Here is a 14,251-nt window from a genome sequence, read left to right as displayed (position 1 = left end):
CATATCAATACGTTATCAAAGATAAAATAAACATAGGTTCAATGGATCTCCTCTATTGAATCACAATATATAGAGAATAGACAACATAGTTAACAGAAAATATGTTATCCATCATATCAACGACACCGGCTAAATTTGATCGATCGAATAAATGTGTAAATTTAGTTAACTAGGTAATATTTTTATGTTTATGTCAATTCAAAAGACACTATTAAATATTTGTTCCAATATGTTTGAATCGTGCATGGTTAAAATGGATGTGCCACACGAAAATAAAGAGATTAAACGAAAAATAGCATTGATCACACGGATCACTACTTTTGATTGCATTATTTAAAAATTTTCAATATAATAAAGTTTAGAAACAAAAGAGTGAGGTTCCCAAGTTAGTCCGGAACCCAAAACCAAAGGACTTTTCGAATTCGGGTTGTTTTTACACAGCCTTATTTTCGGGTTCGGGCCGGGCTTTTTTAACCCACGCAACATCCTTACACGCATGCATAAAAGCCAATTAAAAAGGGAACTCGATCCGTCAGTGTGAGGTGGTGCCGAGAGAGATGATGAAATTGTCTAGACGCAACTACGGAAGAGGAATCAGCCACCGTATCTCCACGAAGAGGCGACGACTTCCTTCTGTTTCCACCGACGACTCAAGTTCTATGCAAGAAGAAGACGAAAAGACACTTGTGGTGCTTAGTGATGATAGTGATTCTGACGAAGATATAACTCTCCAATCAAGCAAACGCCGGATTAGTTCATCACCCAAATCCGTAACTCTGCCCAGTTCGAATGTTCTTGACTGCCCCAATTGCTTCGACCCTTTGATAAAACCAATCTTTCAGGTTCGTTCCTTTTTTTTAAAAAAAAAGTTAGGGTTTGGTGAAATTGCAAATGAGAACCATTCACTTAATTTTGTCTCTTAATTGGTTAAGCTAAGTTCAAAGGTCACAACTCTAGGTCCCAATTGTTGAGAAGCTAACATAGTTTGCTCTCTAGCTAGTGTTGCTGTTTTGTTTTTAGGTGAACGAGTTTCACTGTAGCTTGTGTTGCTGTTTTGTTTTTAGGTCAACGATTTCACTTTAGCCAGTGTTGCTGTTTTGTTTTTAGGTCAACGATTGCACTTTAGCCAGTGTTGCTGTTTTGGTTTTAGGTCATTGAGTTTCACTTTTGCTAGTGTTGCTGTTTTGTTTATTAGGTCAATGAGTTTCTCTTTAGCTACTGTTGCTGTTTTGTTTCTACGTCAATGAGTTTCACTGTAGCTACTGTTGCTGTTTTGTGTTTAGGCCAACGATTTCACTCTAGTCAGTGTTGCTGTTTTTTTTTTAGGTCAATGAGTTTCACTTTAGTCAGTGTTGCTGTTTTGTTTTTAGGTCAATGGGTTTCACTAAAAAGTGGAAAAATCGATTCTTTTTTAGCTCTGTGCTAACACTTTGTGTTTTTATTGCGTTTTTAGTGTAACAATGGGCATCTAGCTTGTTTCGTGTGCTGCATCAAATTGAAGAAGAGATGCTCGTTCTGCAAATTGCCTATCGGCGATGTTCGATGCAGAGCCATGGAGAAGGTCATAAAAGCAGGGCTAGTCTCATGCTCAAATGCAATGTACGGGTGTAAAGAGAGCACCCCCTATGGAAACAAATTACTAAGCCATGAGAGAGTGTGTGTCTTCGCGCCATGTTCATGCCCGTTAAGGATTGTAACTACATTGGCTCCTACAAGGATCTCAACAACCATTTTCGTGGTGCACACAAACGGAGTCTGGGTTACATATTCGGCTTGGAGCTGAGACGTTCTATAATATTCTGCTTGGAGCAGGACGTTAGTGATCAGATGGTCATTTTTCAAGAAGAGAAAGAAGGTGATGTGATTGTAGTTGAAAATTTCACCGGATCAGAAGGGGTGTATGTGACTGTGAGCCATATAGCGCCTACGGTTCCGGGAGTACGCAAATTCTCCAGCAGCCTAGCCAGAATCCAAGAGCATAGCACACTAAGGCTGGGGTTGAGGGTGAAGAATATTCAGAAATCGAGAAAGCTAGAAGAGCAGCCTGAAGATGACTTTCTGTTGATCCCATCTTATATGTTGAGTGGTGTTCATATTAAGATGGAGATTAGCATCGGCAATGAAGATGCCTATGTTCATATCTGAGCTATGTTCGGTCAGTAGAAGTAGGGAATTCTGTTAGGTAATGAATGGGTCATTGAGTTTGGCTTTGTAGTTTCATGCATTGCATTTACAATGAGTTATCATAATTTATGGAATAGACATTTCCATCCTCTAATAACAGTTTTTTTGCATTACATATATGAACTTCCGAAGGACCAAACAACATCTCCTCAATTTCTTGTTAACTAGAGCTGCTTTTCGAATCATGTAATGCGCTTGAACATGAATTAGATAGATACTTAGATGACAAAAAGGATATATTACATCATGTTTCATTGCAATCGAAGGACAAATTACAATCATTAAATAAAAAGTGCCTAAGAGGGGGTACTCAAATGAGGATTCCGGAGGATTTTGGTTTTTTATTAAAATCATTTGTTATTCAATTTATGATTTTAAAATCACTTCCCAAATCCAATGTTATTCAATTTGGAATTTCTTGAAAATCATTTAAAATCACTCACAATATCTTGTTATTCAACTAATAATTTGTCAAAATCATATAAAAACAATTGTTATTCAAATTATAACTTTTTTAAATAGAAAATCAAAACACAGATTTTAGGAGACTTTGGATACATTTTTACATGAGAAATCCAACAGAAAAAATCACACCTTAAGAGGTGTTATTTTGAAAGATTTGTTTTTTTGAAAAATGTCGTCAGAATTTTCTGAGTTCATCCTTCTTGAAATAAAAACAAGGTTTTCAATGAGAAAAGTGACTTGATATCCAAAGAAAAACATTTTTTATATTCTGTAGTGGATGTTGATGACGTTTTCACAAATGATATCCAAAGAAAAACATATTATGTAGTGAATGTGATGCTACGTACGTTTCTTCAGATCCTCTGCAAATACATCCCTGCAAGTGAGCTCAATGATTTTTCTACAGAGACAATACTTTTTTAAAAACAAGTCCCATTCCTTCTTTTTTTTTAAAAATTCAATCGTATCGCCCACAGTTTTTCTTCTCACCACTCCGAACCAGAGATAGAGAGAGAGAGATGCAATCGCTGCAGGAGAAGGCATCGGTATTGAGCGGCGTCGATCAGGCTGAGGCCTTCGCTATCGATAAATCCAATCTGTTCGAAAAGCTCGGTCTTCAGACCTTCATCAATCTCTCAACCAATTTCTACACCAGGTTCTTTCAATTCCCTTTTCTAACTATCTGTTTCCTCTGGGTTATTTATTATAAACCTCCTAACCCTCACTTGTTAAAGCTCATTCCTTTCCATTTAATCTGGGTTTAGCCTAGGAGACTGTGGTTGAAAGTGTGACTTTTTTAATTTTTTTCAAGTGATTCAAGTCCAGTCTCTGCTTGTTCAAATGAGAGAAATTGGGATTTTTGGCAATTGCAGATTTGGGAGGTTTATTGGCTGCTTTTGACCAGTCTTTTACCTTTCTTCACTAGTGAACTCTCAAGATTTTTGACAGTAGAAGTTCTATTTATGGACCTTTGTTGTTCTTAAGGGTTAAGGGATATCTTGTTGATTCTTGGTTTTTGAAATGGAGGGTTTTTGAAACAAAGACTGCAGAGACAATACTTTGAAAATACTCTGTGAAAATTTCAGAGACAACTCCATTGCAAATCTGATAGGAGTTTTGTATATTTTAATTCACAAGCTTGCATTCTGTAGTGACAATCCTCTCACCAAAATGATGGACTTGATTCTCTCAGCAACATCATTTGTGGTAATGTCATCAACATCTCAATTTCTTACGAATCTGCAATTATAATCGAAAAAAGAGCAAGAAGGCAGAAGCGATATTTTCTATTTTGGTTTTAAAATCTCTTAAAATCACCCAATATATATTCTTTTAAAATTTCAGCAAATCACAAAATACTTTTCCTTTTTTTAAAATTGAAAAACTAACAAATCCACAAAGTATCCTAAAAACTATCAAAATCTAAAAAATTTTAAATCCCATCAAATTCTCTAAAATCCCATTTGAATACCCCCCCTCTAAATTTTCTAATCCTTAGCTTTATATCAACACAAGTATCACACAAATTTCTCTACCATCCATGTAAGCAAACACAATTTTTAATGATTATCAACAACTAATTTTGATTATATTTTTTTCTATGAATTTTGATGATTTGGGTAAACTTGGTGAAATAGTTACTCTCTCTGTATTATATTACTTGTCATTCTACACAATTTCACATATATTAAGAAAATAATTAAATTTTATTATTTTACCCCTCACTAATACACTATTTCATTTGATATAAATAATTAATAAGCTAAAAGTTAGGTATAAAACTGAAAATTTGATCCGTAAAATTGCATCGTAAACACAAAATGACATGTAATAGAAAACAAAAAATTAACTCTAGAGTGACAAGCAAAAATAAACAGAGAGAGTATGATTTATTGTAAAATTTTTCCAAATCTCACCTAAATTTTTTAGATTTAATTTTTGCATTTGAAGTAAGCATATTTACTAAGCTCTCTTACATTTTCAAGTCTCCTTTACTGATTCGTTCTCAAAGTTAGGATCCGTTTAAGTCACTCAAAATTGATTTGTTAAACTGACTTAAATTAATATTTTGTTGAATTTCTTTGATTTTATATGTTAAATTGAAAACATACAGTAGATTTTTGTGGGACTAAAAGAAATATATAATACATCAGTTTTCTGAAAAAATAACTAGTGAATTATTTTATTTGATTATAAAAACATACTTTTAAAAATATGAAATTAAGTAAAAAATAATAATAAACACATTTATTTGTTATCACTAGATATTTTAAAGTCTGACTCAAACGGTGCGATGGAAAAAGACACAAAAACAAATTAGGGCTTATCTCCTTCTCACATTTCCAAGGGCAGACATAACCAATACCTCTAGAAAATTTTCGATAAACAATGGTGGACAACACAAGCGTCGCTAGAGACGCATTGAGCAGCCACCCTACCAAGGAAGAACTAGAAGAAATGTTTGAAAGCTTCGAAATTTCCTGCTGTGACGAAGTCATGTTTCCTGTCTCTCAGGTCTTTCACGCCTCCTTATAATCCGATATATATATATAGTTGATTTTAACACTGATTTGTGATACAACACTTTTCCATTTGATTGAATTTGCACATGACTCCTGTAGAAGATTGGTAGAAGAAATATAATGGATAAATTAGTATATTTTCTTAGATTCTGGACTAGATATGGTTGATAAGACCAAGAAAAATGTGTGGGAATAATACCTCCCAAAAGAGGTTCAATAATAATAAAACCAACTCAAGTGTGTTTATAACTAATCTCACCATTCCTTTTGTCTTACTGATGATAATTTCCTCTCTAGAAAACATATGGATTACGGATTAGGGTTGGTTAGTTTTCTTTTCTTTTTGTTATTTGTGAGTTGACAAGTTCAACTAGACAAGTAGTTAAATATGCATTGGTACATTTCTTTTCTATAGACTAGTCGTTGCAGCTTTCGGTAAATATATTATTCTTAACTAACTTTGTGATTTTTGCATTTCAGTGTATTTGTGGACATATAACATGCTTCTTGTGTTGTACTAAACTAAGGAACAAATGCTCTCACAGCAATTTGCCCATTGGTAGAAACCGATCTGGAAAAGTGGAGAGAATCATGGAAGGAGACTCTTTCCTGTGCCAAAACACCAAACATGGCTGCACCATGAATTTCAATGATGACAAAGAACTATCAGTTCATGAGAAGGAATGTTTTTTTGCTCTGTGCTATTGTCCTGCACCTAACTGCAATTACAAGGGCGTGTACAATGATCTCAATAGTCACTACTCTGATAATCACAGACACGAACCTACACAGTTCTGGTGTACAAAATCCATTTGGGCATGGCGAGACTTTGCAGTCATTCAGAGGCATATAGATGGTCCATTGGTTGTTGTCATATATTTCAAGAAGCCACAAGGTTTATATCTGACAGTGAACTGTATTGCACCTTCTGCTCCGGGAGTTGGAGAGTTGTCCTACGATATCTCATGTTCGATCGAAGGTAACACTATGAATTTTGGATCGTCGGAGATGAATAGGGTTCCGAAATTGAGCTTCGAAACTCTGGGAACAGACTTCATGTTGGTTCCTAACTTTTTCTTGGTTAAGTGTCCTACATCAAATATGGTAATTCGCATACGAGAAAAAGATGAAGAAGATGTTGATGAAGAAGTAATCAGCTTATACAAACCATTTTAGGCCGCTCTTCTGGTACCCTTATGATAAATTTATGATGTTTCTTCTAAACAAATATTTCTTATGGCTCATTGTTTAACTTAATTGTAAACGAGTACAATCATCACTATACTAGGCTACATGTTTTATTTGGGCATGATAATTCAAAGACATTCTTGTTCAAATCTGTATGTGCTTTTTTGTAGTATTTATTGTGTAGTTTATTTAAATTATTTAAAAAAAAAAACTCAAGATATATACTAAATATTACTCACTGATGAATACAAAACTTTTATCTCATGTCTCTTCCTCCAAGAAGACATCTTAAATGTAATGTTGTTGATGTTTGGAATGAGAGAAGAGTGATAGCAACATAGGAGTGATGGTTGGCAGGCTCTGGTCTTATGTTGCTATCAAAGAGAACATATCTGTTTATAGTGGGATTTGGGATAAGTTTCTTTGGTTGGAGTACGAGCAATTTCAAGAGTTTTAGCGGCCTTGGATTTGGAAGTTGGTGCATTACAATAGGCTCAACATACGTAATTTAGATTTCATTAATGTCATATTCGAATCTGATGATAAGTGGTTAATTAAAACAGGAGCTTTTAAACATTCGTCAATATCATATTTTTAATCTTTTGATATTTGAATACCAGATTCGTTACAACCTACTATTGGGACTGATGAACCTTTTAAAAAACTAATCATAATACGAGTTTTACTTTTCTACAATAACTGAAAATAACTTTTTAATATGATATAGAGTCACTTACACTCCCTAAAGAAAGACATGAAATGTTAATGGTTAAAAATATAAATTTTTGCTCGTGGGCTTTATTGGTACTCCGTTCTATAGTTGGGTGTGTAAGGACAGGACTGATTTGGGAAATTATTTATGAAAATATTTCTATGAAGTGTTTTTTCTTTTTAGTTAGAAATAAATCTACAAATGGTTGAACAAAATTTAATTAGATTGACCAATTTGTTGAATTTAAATGGTATGGACAAAATTAGGAAATACAAAATTAATTTTTATATTAAAAATGAGAAACAGGGATAAGATACAACGATAAGAAATTTTTGACTCTCAAGTTTCAACAAGGCAAAATCATGAGTAATCCCGACGAGAGAAAACTGAATTCTGAGGAAGAGAAACATGAAAGTTCTGACGACAGTGGCTATCAGTCTGTTCTGGCCGTGCCGGCATTGAGTCTCGCTGAAAGTTTTAATGTGGATGAAACCATCCGTAAAGAAGCCGCAGTTGCGGCAACACTTATTGTTGATGCTGCTAAAGAAGCCGCTGGGAAGAAGGATCAACCTGTGAGTGGAAAAGGTGGCTTTGATGGGGCTCCCAAAAATAATATCAAAATCGGACGACCACGTGTCTTAGTGGAAGCTCTTGCCGGAGCGTCTGGATCTACAGTCGTCGCTTCCACCATGGACAAAGAGCCAATTAAAATGGCTAGAAAGAAAGGGTCGACGCAATTGACCAACCCTCCTCAAGGTCCTCCCACATGTAACATATGTGGGATAGGTTTTGGTTCTTGGAAAGCAGGCTTTGGACACTTAAGCCTGCACAAAGATCGTGGTTATCAAGGTTTCCTTCCTCCACCAACATTTGATGCGACTGAGGAAGGATTTGGTGGCACGATTGCTGCTTCTTCCGGTCGTGGAGGGTCTAGTTCAGGCACTAGAGGGTTGGAGATTGATCTGAATGTTGATCCAATAGAGGAGGACGAAGGAGGGAGTGCATCTGGTGTTACTCCAAAGTTTGATCTCAACAGGTCACCACCAGAAGAAGACGGTTAAGAGGATGATAAAGCCAAGTGTAAAGCATTCTGAGACCTTGCTAAAACGTTTCAATTTTCAATTTTAAATGTTTGATTTCAATAATGTGCATGTGCGCATGCAAATACTCTTCCTTCGTAACATTGTTTTCTTCCGTTTGTTTCTTTGAAGTATTCAATTTATGCTATTGATGCTTCATAGTTTATATTATTTTCATTGAAACTGTAAGAATGTAATAAGATTTTTTACATTTGACAACAACGTTGCAATGAATAAGTCGTTCGCTAAAAACCAGTAGTCAATCTATGTTACCGATCCAGAATAATGGAGAGTGTTTTGGAATCGGTCATTGTCCCATGCCGAAACGCTGAACATGGCTGCAAGGAGAAGTTCTCTTATGGCAAAGAATTAGTCCATGAGAAGGAGTGCTGTGTTTATATGTGCTATTGCCCTGCACCAGATTGCAACTACAAGGGCATGCACAAGAATCTCTACTGTCATTACTATGCTAAACACGAGGCTAATTGCTCAAGGTTCACGTGTGGCCAGTACGATGCCGCATGGTTACGCATCAGTAAGAAGATATTAGTCCTTCAGGAATATGAAGATGGTCCATTGGTTGTTGTTCATTGCTTCAAGGCGGCACATGGTGTGTATGTGACTGTCAACTGTATATATTAGTAAACATGGGGTCCAAATCAAAACCAATTCGCAATAAGTGGAGAGATCCATGTACTATATATATTGCCCCACAAATCTCTATTCTCTCGATGTGGGATATCTTAATACACCCCCCTCACGCTCAGGGCTGGACATCTGAAGCGTGAAGTTTGTGGGACTGAACATCCACGGGTAAACCCACAATCGAGAGAAATTTACCATGGGCTCTGATACCATATTAGTAAACATGGGGTCCAACTCAAAACCAATTGGCAATAAGTGGAGAGACCCATGTACTATATATATTGCCCAACAAATCTCTATTCTCTCGATGTGGGATATCTTAATACACCCCCTTCAATGGACCTAACTCACTCCCAAAAGCTAGCTCAAGAGAGGAGGGTTGCCACACACTATATATATTGCCCAAAGAATATAGATTCTTCCGATGTGGGATAATTCTAACACCCCCCCTCACGCTGACATTTGAAGCGTGAAACTTGTGGGACTGGACATCCACGAGTGGTAGACCACTATCGAAAAGTTTGAACCTAGGCTCTGATACCATATTAGTAATGGGCCAGTTAAAAATACTTTATAAATATTTTCCTGAATCTGTAAATTCGAGAACTAAAAATCAAAGTAAACTTGCTAAACAGAATGCAAGAAAGCACGCAAAAACTAATTTATTTCTTTCATTAGCATTTCCGCTCCTTTTTGATGTGTGATGTCAAGTACGTGTTGATTTTCAAAGTAGGTATTTTTGTTTGTAACTTCGACTATGCTTCAAATTTGGAGAAAACAAATTGTTGGTCTACTTTAAGATTTCTTTTACAGAGATTTTAGGTTTACAATGCCCTCTTCAAATCTTATGCTTAGAGTTGAGCATAATCAAATATTTTGATAGCTTAGAGTTGAGCAATTTGGTAATACAATTAATTTCTCGTAAATGATTAATTTTAACAATTTCAAATCAGAAAATTTTAAGAAACCAGGATACTAGTTAATGAAAAAAAAACAGAAACTAAGAGAAATTAATGTGAAAGAGTTGCAGGGAACGTCAATTTATCGCTTATGGAAATAAAGAAACTCATCAAGACCTCACAAATCACAATATAACTTCAAGACCATCGTGTGCCCTAATACTCGAAATCAAGAATCTCACCTGTTGTCAGAGTTTATCGGCTCTCTAGGGAACAAAGGGTTACTCATCCAAATATCTCGGTCCTAGCTACTTGTGGTTTGGAATTTTTCAACCTTAACTAGCATGTGAGGTCTACTTTATATACATAAATGAATCGGAAGACACTGAATCTAGCAAACAATCTCGAGAGACAGAGTCAATGGTTGAATTCTAAGAAAGATTGAGGTCAATCAAAACATAAAAGGCCTCTGAAGCTATGGACGAAGACCAAGGTTGTTTTCTCGTAATTATTAGTGGAAAGACTCCATTGATGATTATGGTGGGGAAATGGGGGATGACAGTGAAAGGGGATATTAAAGACAAATTGTATGGCGCTTGATCACGAGCGTCATCCTCCAGTAGGTGAGTTATAAGGTACTTTTTTCACATTGGTGACCTTTAAGCGAGAAACACAATAAAGTAGTGTTGCACTTGCATTTCCGTTCCCTGCAACAAAAGTGTGCACGTGGGTAAAATGATATGAACTCTTACAAAAAGGGAGTCTAGTTCTTATAGGCTAGTTGGATCGTATTTCACAAAGTTAGCTTTCAAGGTTAACTCAACATGTGAACCTGTGAGAATATAAATAGTGTTGTGTAATGCTTATTATACTGGTCTCATAAAAAACTATCGACAGTGCTAATTTACCATGTACTGGATCATGCTTTAAAAGAGACAATTTGAATATGCAGGTGAAATGAGAGTATATAGACGGATCTCGCATGATGACTCGTCTCTATGTTGTGCTTTGCAGCTCAAGATGTGTTGCTTAAATTCAAGCTTAATCAAGATTTACAAATTAGAAATTCAAAGAAGATGCCAAAAGAAAATCATCTTGTATATGCCTTTGATGAAACTGAAACTTTCTCATTTGATCAGATCATAGCATCCACAAACTCTAGAGATTCCACTCCACCAATTTTTACATGGCAATGATCGATGGTGTTTTTGTTTTCTGTTTTGATGATGAGTAAACCCAGTTTTCCTTTTTATGTTCTACAAATCTCTCAAAATCACCCTAAATTTGTTTCTCTTATAATTGAACCGATAATGTAATATATGTAAATTTCAAAACTCTAAGACATACAAATATAATTTACATTAAAAATTAGAAACATAAAAATATATGTGAAACAAAATGTAAATATCCAACTTTTCGTTTATGTAAAAGGAAAGATATCAAAATGAAGAGACTAGATAAGATTTAGTGATAACGTTAAGAGGATTAGTCATCCACAGACCACATACGAACTGTGTGAATCTAATCTTAAATTTAAAAACGTTGGGGCGGGAAGTATAAGGAAATAAGGGTTTTCAACGCACCCTTTGCTTCTGTATGTATATATAAGTAGCAAAGCATAACCTGATCTCTGGAGAAGCATCGAGCAGCCGCCCAAAGAAACAAAAAAAAACTTGTATCCATGGATAACGCTGGAGGAACTTCAAGTGGTGACGTGATGGCACAACATGGGATACTATTCGAACTTGATCTGCTGGACTGCCCAATCTGTTGCCTGCCACTGACGAGTCCTATCTTTCAGGTCTCTCTTCTTCTTCTTCCTTGTTTATATTTTTTTTTGTTGGTAACAAAATAATGATTGCATGTACTCACGAGTCGTCCTAGAAAGATTATTTTTCTTGATATGAGAGTTTAGGATAATACTGATTAGTGTAAACAGTGATTCGTATAGGTAAACATAAATGTAATCTAGACTGCAATTGCTTAGTTTCTCTTTCTCTATACAACTTTGATAATATTAACTAACTCTGAGCTTTTACATCTCAGTGTGAAAATGGACACATACAATGCTACAGGTGCTATAAGAGACTGATGAGGTATAAGTGCCCTTCCTGCTCTTTGCCGGTCGGTAACATTCGATCAAGACTCGTGGAGAGGATCGTTGAAGCTGTTAATATCTCTTGCCCTAATGCTAGACTTGGCTGCACCAAGAAGTGGTCTTATAGCAAAGACGGCAGAGAATCATCCCATCAGAAAGAATGCAGCTTCACTCTCTGCTACTGCCCTGACCCAAACTGCTATTACACCGGGGCTTACAAGGATCTCGCCGCTCATTTCATCGCCAAACACAAAGCTAATTACTCAAAGTTCAGGTCTGGCCAGACCGATGACGCATGGTTACGCATCACTGAGAAGGTATTAGTCCTTCAAGAAAATGAAGATGGTCCTTTGGTTGTTGTTCAGTGTTTGAAGGGAGCACATGGTTTGTACGTGACGGTGAACTGCATAGCACCTCCTACTCCAGGTGTTGGGGAGTTCTCTTATCGTCTCCTCTTCCGGAGTGGAATTCATGATGTGGCGTATAGATCCAACGAGATGACCAGGATCCAGAAACTAAGCTTCGAAACACCTGTAAAAAATTACATGTTAATTCCATATTATTTACTGGATGACGTCTCTATACTGAAGATGGAAATTAGCATTGGCGGATTGATAATAGAAGAAGTACAAGAAGCGGAAAAAGATGATTATGAAAGCGATGATGATGATGATGATGATGATGATGATGATGATGATGATGATGATGGCGATGATGATGGCGATGATGATGGCAATGATGATGGCAATGATGATGGCGATGATGATGGCAATGATGATGATGAGGATGAAGAGGGAGAGGAGTAATTATCAGTTCATATATGTTGTATTGGGTCGTTGGGTTCATATACCAGTGGCCTAGCTAGTAATGTATTCCGGTGTTTTTTTTTTTTTGTTGTTGTTGTTGTTGTTGCTACTGCTTTCACCCATGAACTCTCTCTAAACTCATATTTTAATGGCCTTATTGTTTTATTAATGTTTGTTTCTTTCTCTGACCATCCATTATACTTATACTTCTCTTTGTTCTTATAATTAATTAAGCGATATATTTTTATTGTGGGAGGGTTGTGTACTACGGATGTTGTGCTATGGAACGGTGAAGGGGATATATTCAGACATATTCAGCTCAAAGTACACAAATTACTGGCCATATATATCGATCGTTCTCAATTGTCTCAAGACTCTACTCACGATCGAACACGGAGCTTTCTTGCCCGCTATGTTTTCAAAGCCTCAATCCACACAGTTTGGAAAGAGAGGAACAGAACGTGGGTCTCTGCTTTCAGCTCAATCAAAGGATTCATTTCGGTGGCTTACGTAGACTTGTCAAGGCAATTTGATATTAGAAGTTGCTCTCTTATGTTTTTGTAATATTTTAATTTTAATTTATATTTTGTTGATGGTATGGAACTATACCATGTATAGTCGGATTCTTTTGCTAAACTAGCCCTTCTTTCCTTTGTTGGCAATGTCCTTAAATAATTCAAATAAAATAGGTTGTTGACCAACAAAAAATAATAATATATATATATATATATACACATTTTTTAAGTAGAACAAAAAGTTATTGTATTGTTGCAAACTGTGCACAAATTACTGGTACTCTTCCATATTAGTTTTTAGTTTTTACTTCTTCTCATCATCTAGTTTACTGGTTTCTTAAAGTTTTATGATTTGAAATAGTAAAAAAAAATTATATGAGAAACTATAATTTTTGTATCTAACTGATATCCTCTATATAAAATTAAAGATAAGGGGAATCTCTCCATGGATGACACATCATCACCTCTTCATTAACTTTTGATTTTGTTAAAGACGTTTGAGATTCTCTTAAGTTTAAAGTGGAGAGAATCATATAAGATATATGAGTAAATGATAGACTTACAAATTATTTGAAAATGTTTCGTGGAAAGGGAACTAGGGTTTACTCATTTATTTATGTATCCAAGTCGAAGAGATCCAAACTTTAATATATAAATAATAGTGGTATGTCTGTATTATTGAAAACTATGAACACGTGATTTATATTTGTGAAGCGATTATTGTATCAGTATCTCAACATACAACTTTTTTAATGTCAAAAAATATAAAATATCGTGGAGTGGAGAGGATATTAGTAGGGCACACGGATGTCTAACCAAAGATAAGGAGAGAGACGACGATTTGTTATGAAAAGAACATGTCAAATAGCATAACTATTAACTATACGACCAAAAAATAACTTTTAATTTACATATTTATTTAGATTGATATGAGAACTCAAGAGCTATTGATATGTATTGATATGTATGGAAACTGAGACACAAAGTAAGATAGAGGTTTTTCAAAATAAAACTTCTTTATTAGATAATCTGTTTAGTAAACTTACAAGTTTCACTCAATCAATTATCTAATCTATTATGTTCATGGATTTATACACAATCCAAGAATCTCTCAAGACAAACCCCTTAGTCCCCTTAA

The 14,251-nt window shown here is 35.5% G+C and overlaps 4 protein-coding genes and 1 pseudogene across 4 annotated transcripts; all 5 read left to right on the top strand.

Moving 5' to 3' along the window:
- Positions 1-493: 493 nt before the first annotated feature.
- On the top strand, positions 494-2,206 carry LOC104773768 (annotated as a pseudogene).
- A 3,447-nt stretch (positions 2,207-5,653) lies between these two features.
- Positions 5,654-6,464, top strand: LOC104773780 (E3 ubiquitin-protein ligase SINA-like 2). Its single transcript, XM_019242745.1, has one exon. The coding sequence runs from the start codon at positions 5,763-5,765 to the stop codon at positions 6,345-6,347; it is 585 nt and encodes a 194-aa protein (XP_019098290.1). The 5' UTR covers positions 5,654-5,762; the 3' UTR covers positions 6,348-6,464.
- Positions 6,465-7,433: 969 nt separating this feature from the next.
- On the top strand, positions 7,434-8,132 carry LOC104773779. Its single transcript, XM_010498430.1, has one exon. The coding sequence runs from the start codon at positions 7,434-7,436 to the stop codon at positions 8,130-8,132; it is 699 nt and encodes a 232-aa protein (XP_010496732.1).
- Positions 8,133-8,435: 303 nt separating this feature from the next.
- LOC104773778 (E3 ubiquitin-protein ligase SINA-like 2) lies at positions 8,436-8,792 on the top strand. Its single transcript, XM_010498429.1, has one exon. The coding sequence runs from the start codon at positions 8,436-8,438 to the stop codon at positions 8,790-8,792; it is 357 nt and encodes a 118-aa protein (XP_010496731.1).
- Positions 8,793-11,375: 2,583 nt separating this feature from the next.
- Positions 11,376-12,325, top strand: LOC104773777 (E3 ubiquitin-protein ligase SINA-like 2; the record flags this gene model as incomplete). The annotated part of the gene is made up of 2 exons (XM_010498428.1): positions 11,376-11,495; positions 11,741-12,325. Coding segments are annotated over exons 1-2 (705 nt in total), but the record flags the coding sequence as incomplete, so codon positions are not given.
- Positions 12,326-14,251: the final 1,926 nt, after the last annotated feature.

The sequence above is a fragment of the Camelina sativa genome, unplaced genomic scaffold, assembly GCF_000633955.1.
Source record: "Camelina sativa cultivar DH55 unplaced genomic scaffold, Cs unpScaffold00639, whole genome shotgun sequence".
NCBI classification, from domain to species: domain Eukaryota; kingdom Viridiplantae; phylum Streptophyta; class Magnoliopsida; order Brassicales; family Brassicaceae; genus Camelina; species Camelina sativa.
This window is presented reverse-complemented; position numbering and strand designations above follow the sequence as displayed.

Coding starts and splice junctions, on each gene's coding strand:
- LOC104773779 (XM_010498430.1), top strand. CDS start 7,434: ATGAGTAATCCCGACGAGAGAAAACTGAATTCTGAGGAAGAGAAACAT.
- LOC104773780 (XM_019242745.1), top strand. CDS start 5,763: ATGGAAGGAGACTCTTTCCTGTGCCAAAACACCAAACATGGCTGCACC.
- LOC104773778 (XM_010498429.1), top strand. CDS start 8,436: ATGGAGAGTGTTTTGGAATCGGTCATTGTCCCATGCCGAAACGCTGAA.